Source organism: Cebus imitator, unplaced genomic scaffold, assembly GCF_001604975.1.
Source record: "Cebus imitator isolate Cc_AM_T3 unplaced genomic scaffold, Cebus_imitator-1.0 Scaffold6, whole genome shotgun sequence".
NCBI classification, from domain to species: Eukaryota; Metazoa; Chordata; class Mammalia; order Primates; family Cebidae; genus Cebus; species Cebus imitator.
This window is the reverse complement of record NW_016107321.1, coordinates 4,639,005-4,644,431: the sequence shown is the minus strand read 5'-3', so window position 1 is coordinate 4,644,431 and position 5,427 is coordinate 4,639,005. Positions and strand designations below refer to the sequence as shown.

Here is a 5,427-nt window from a genome sequence, read left to right as displayed (position 1 = left end):
TGCCTAGGCTGGGGTGCAATGGTGTGATCTCAGCTCAACACAACCTCTACCTCCTGGGCTCAAGTGATTCTCCTGCCTCAGCCTCCTGAGTAGCTGGGATTACAGGCATGTGCCATCACGTCACGGGGTTTCTCCCTGTTGGTCAGGCTAGTCTTGAACTCCTGACTTCAGGTGATCTGCCTGCCTCAGCCTCCCAAAGTGCTGGGATTACAGGTGTCAGACACCGCGCCCAGCTTGGTCGTCTTTTAAGGTGTTTTGTTTAATCCCTTCACTACCTCATCCTAACCATTCCCACCCTGCCAGGGGAGGCAGGTACTGCTGCCCAGAACCTGCACCCCCTGTGCATCTGGGGTTCTTGGCAATACTCTTCACACTTCCTAATATTTGCTTATTTCGTTGTCTATCTTCTCTGCTATACTATACCAATTCCATATATAGGAGCCATAGTCTATGGCCAGAGTGATCATGTTGATTACTTCTTCTTCCCCACTTGCAAGGGGAGAATATCAGGAATGGAAGTGACTGTAACTCTAGCTCAGCTTCATGGGGTGCTTACTGTGTGTGTCTGCCTCCCTGAAAGCTCCATGTGCATTTTCACCGAATCCTCCCAAAACATTAGGAGGCAGCTTCCATGGTTATCAGACCCATTCCACAGATGAAGGAGATAATGACCTGTATCCCAAAAGTCACCAGATTCCAAATGGGATGCTGCCTCCAGTTAAGTGACTGTGTTAGGCAACAACATGATCAACCTTCTACTTCAGGGGTTGGCTGATTCTTTCTGGAAAGGGCCATATTGTAAATATTTCAGGTTTTAGGGTCCTGTGGTCTCTCTTGACACCACTCAGCTCTGCCCCTGCATTGGAGAAGCAGCTATAGACAATGGTTGAAGGATGCTATTTATGGATGTTGAAATTTGAATTTAATGTAGTTTTTTTAAGTGCCATGAAATGTTTTCATTTTTTGCAACAATTTAAAATGTAAAAAAACCATTCATAGCTCACAGGTGGTACAAAAACAGGCAATAAGGCTGGTTGGGGCCACAGGCTATAGTTTGCTAAGCCCTCTTCTTCTTTGCTGTTTGCTATCCTTATTTTTTATTTGTCTTGACACTTATTCATTTCTGTGTACAACTTTGCGACAGTTTCATCATGAACATACTAATGGCTTATTTATTTATTTTAACTTCAACTTTTATTTTTCGTTGTTACAGAAAAGCAAAGCGCAAAGAAAATATGATTTGCCTTGAGGTCCAAACATCAGAACCCTTGGGCACCTGAGAGAGATGCTTTGTGGAGGATGGATTGTCGGAGGGATGAAGATGGAGTTATCCTCTGTGGAAATTCCTAGATGCCTTCACTTCTCTGTATTCTTTCTCATACTTGCCCACCTCCAAATTAATATCAGTCCTAAAGAATGGTTTGCATGGGCTTTATCTTATTTTGCTTTCTTTCTTTTAAGTTATCCAAGGCCCTGGCTGTCTTCACCTGTGCATTCATTCTAGGGAAAGCTGCTGGTGCTATTGGTATCAAATACTTAATTATCTAAAGGCTTTTGAAGATCAGTAGAATTTAAATATTGCTAGAAAAGAGGTCTGTGTAACCGGATTCCTAGAATAAGTATTCTGGAAAGAATTTTTTAGAAAGATAATTGGTTTGATTCACTCTCTGAAAGAAAATGTCTTTGAATTTGTAGGTATCTATGTTGGTGAAAGTCTTTCAACATGTAGATTGCTTGGAGAGTACAATCACCCTTCCACATCCGTGGGTTCCGTATCTGTGGATTCAACCCACTGCAGATTGAATATATTTGGGTAGCTGGGGTTGGTGGCTCATGCCTGTGATCCCAACACTTTGGGAGGCTGAGGCAGAAGGATCACTTGAGCCTAGGAGTTTGCGACCAGCCTGGGCAACAGTGAGAACCTGTGTCTACAAAAAATAGATAATATTTAGCTGGCCATGGTGGCACACACCTGTAGTCCCAGCTATTAGGGAGGTAAAGGTGGGAGGCTCACTTGAGCCCAGGAATTCAAGGCTGCAGTGAGCCATAATTCTGCTGTTGCATTCTAGCCTGGGCTGTTGCATTTTTTGAGAAAAGGTGAATGAGACCCTTTCTCAAAAAAAAAAAGAAAGAAAATATTTGAGGAAAAAAGAAGATTGCATCTGTGTACACAGACTTTTTTGTGTGTCATTATTCCCTAAACAACACTGTATAGCAACTAGTGTACACAGACTTTTTTGTGTGTCATTATTCCCTAAACAACACTGTATAGCAACTATTTACATAGCATTTACATTATATTAGGTATTATAGTTAATCTAGAGATGATTTAAAGTATATGGGAGGATATAAACCAGTTATATGCAGAAATGACATCATTTTATATCAGGGACTTGAACATTCTCAGATTTTGGTGTTCATGGGGGTCCTGGAACCAATCCCCATGGATACCAAGGGGCAGCTGTCCTGGTTTTTAGTATGGCGCCTCTGCCAGCAAACCATGTCTTTGTGACATTTACATACACATGACAGACTAAAACGCGCTCCTCATTTAAATACCAGAAGCACTACGGCCATTTTAGGGAAGATGTTTCTGCCCCCTTGTCTCAGGAACATTTTATGCTTGGTTTTGGTTCTCCTTGGTGATTCTAGAAGGTAAACTCCTGTGCCAACCATGAGATATCACAGTAAATATATCAGAGAGAGTTCACTTCACAATGAGTTATGTGATTCCTAAACCCTATGCCATGATTTTGTTCCTGGAGGACATAAAAACTTTATTTTAAAATTTCTTTACCTGTCAGACAAATCACAAAGATAACAACAGCCAGTCTTTGGGGCATATCAGGAAAAAGCTTCTAACGGGAAATGGAGGCACAGTGAAATACACATGGTTGTATTATAGACACTTCCGGACTCATCCAGCTGAGGTCAGTGATGGCTGCAAGGACTTGAGGTCATGGAAGTGGGTCCCCAACAGCACTTTGGTTGTCCTTTGAGACTAGACATTGCTACTTGGAAAGTCCAATCTTTGTCCTTGGCAAAAAAAGAAAAGAAAAGAAGAGAAAAAAGAGATTCTCAATAGTGGAGTGAACCCAGCACTTCATTTCAGTGCTGGAAGCAAAGCCTTTGTCCTGTATCTTATACTTTATGATGATAATGATCACACCATTTACTGGTAACCAATATGTAAATTGTAGGCTTTGAATGATGTTTTTCAAGTGTGTATTAAAAATGTCCTTGCTAAACTTTCTTAGAATCCTCTTGGGAAAACTTCTGAGGAAGACCTTAAGAAAAAGGTTGCCATTAAAAACAGCAACACTCCGTGGCCAAGCTTCCCTACGGCTCTGTAGACACATATGAACAGATTAGCACCTGTGCTGTTCTTACAGGATAAGGCACAGCCGCTTACAGCACACAGTGAGGTTTGACTGACCATTCAGGAAGTGGATCTGGGAGCATGGCAGGTTCCCCACAGGTGTGTCTGCTTATACTCTCCCAAGGTGGGGAAAGAGTGTTATTCCCATTACAGAGTGGTTTAAAAATGGAGCCCAGTGGAAACAGAGTGTATTTCATTGTTGCCTGATCCATCATGAAGGCGACACTGGGGACCCTTCCCTTCCTGCATTCCTCACTGTTGCTGTGATAGAGCCAAAGTCTATCTTGATAAAAATGAGGGGTGGTGAAGGGCGTTTGGCAGTGTGAAGGCAGAAATAGGTGGGTGGGGGGCCAGATGGGCTTTTAAATACTTGGAAAGGCTGGTAGCTGCGACTTGGGCATCAGGAAACACACAAAGCTCCTGGTCAAGGCCTTGCTGTGAGACACACAGGCCCCTCCTTCAGGGGCTGCCTCTGATATGGGGCTGCTGTGGCTGGTCCTAAAGAAAAGAAATGCAAAGTTTAAGAAGGTCAGGGAAACGTTTTGCCAAAGGGCAAGGACTCTGGGAGACGTCTAGGGTAGCAGCAAAAGTCAAAGATGCCTAAATATGGATGGTGCCCAATGCCAAGCAGAGACAACTTCAACATCCTGACAACAGCGGCTGAAGTCAAGCAGAACAGGCTGAGCCTGTAAACAAGTCCGTGATAATACTCACATGGAACAAATAGCAAGCACCAAGGAAAAAGCACACGTTTCCAATAAAGTTTACAAGACGTTCAATTAGTTCAACAAGACTGATGTGACTCAAGGTTAGAGAAACACCAAAGTTAACAATCCTAAATAAGAAGCAGATGTAGAGAAGAAATAATTAAAGCGTGCTTAAAATATATGATGTCTATGGTTTGATCATTTAAAATGACAGTATCTTGGCCATCCAGTGTTATAGTAACTTGGAAGCCAAGGTCAAATCTTTCAAAGGCTCAATCCAAATTGAAGGTGATAGACTTGGAATTGAGAATGTAGACCTGCTTAGCCCACATGGGAACAAATGGCCTGCAGAGTCCGGGGCTGGAAGCTACAGGGCGCTCTAGAGGCCCTGAGGCATTTTCCCTGCTGTGGCTCTCAAGGCTCAGATTCAGCTTCTGGTCAACAAGCGAAGGAATTATGCCTTGGGCAGAAACAGTCACAGAACTGTTGATCACTTTCGAAGAGTTTAAAAAAAAAAATGGTATCTTAAAACCTTTTAGTTTAGGCTGGGCATGGTGGCTCACGCTTGTAATCTCAGCACTTTGGGAGTCCGAGGTGGGTGGATCAACTGAGGTCAGGAGTTTGAGACTAGCCTAACAGGGTGAAACCCCGTCTCTACTAAAAACACAAAAATTAGCTGGGCATGGTGGCAGGCGCCTGTAATCCCAGCTACTTGGGAGGCTGAGGCAGGAGAATTGCTTGAACCTGTGAGGCGAAGCTTACAGCGAGCCGAGATTGGGCCATTGCACTCCAGCCTGGTGACAGAGTGAGACAACAAACAACCCTTGTTTATACTGAAAAATCATGAATTACAAGACAGTTCCTCCTAACTTATCTGTCATACTTCTAACGGTAATTATAGTCAACCCTTCAAATGGTACTTTAAATTCCAGGCCAGAACTCGTAAGACTCAGAAATTCCCACAGCCACAGTCTCCCTCCCACCCTGTCCTCTGCTCAGGGAGGGTGAGGTCAGGTGATGACCCAACCCATACAGACCTGAGAAAGCCACCAGGAAGGGACCTGGGGACGACCACTGAGGAGGTCAAAACGGTCACCATTGTCATTGAACTGGAAAACAGTGATCAGACATTTGCACTTAAAACAATAGGTATTTGGGGTTTTTAGAACAAAATTTGAGGGAATTATTTGATGCTGATGTACTGATTATACTTAGCCAAAAAGGCTACTGAAATGATACCCTCTAGCCATGGGATGGTTGAGCGGGGCAGAAGTGTGGGGGAAGCAAGTATTCCTGAACCAAACTGAGGGTCAGGCTGATTACTGGCCCAGTAATAAGATG

General features: G+C 43.5%; 1 protein-coding gene across 4 annotated transcripts in view; it reads left to right on the top strand.

Moving 5' to 3' along the window:
- Positions 1–1,417, top strand: part of SLC22A1 (solute carrier family 22 member 1) — a 36,073-nt gene extending 34,656 nt beyond the window's left edge. For all 4 annotated transcript variants that reach the window (XM_017538064.2, XM_037741771.1, XM_017538059.1 and 1 more), the window contains one exon: positions 1,214–1,417. In XM_017538064.2, the coding sequence (XP_017393553.1) occupies positions 1,214–1,249 (36 nt within the window). In that variant the 3' untranslated portion in view covers positions 1,250–1,417. The remainder of the gene's footprint in view (positions 1–1,213) is intronic.
- Positions 1,418–5,427: the final 4,010 nt, after the last annotated feature.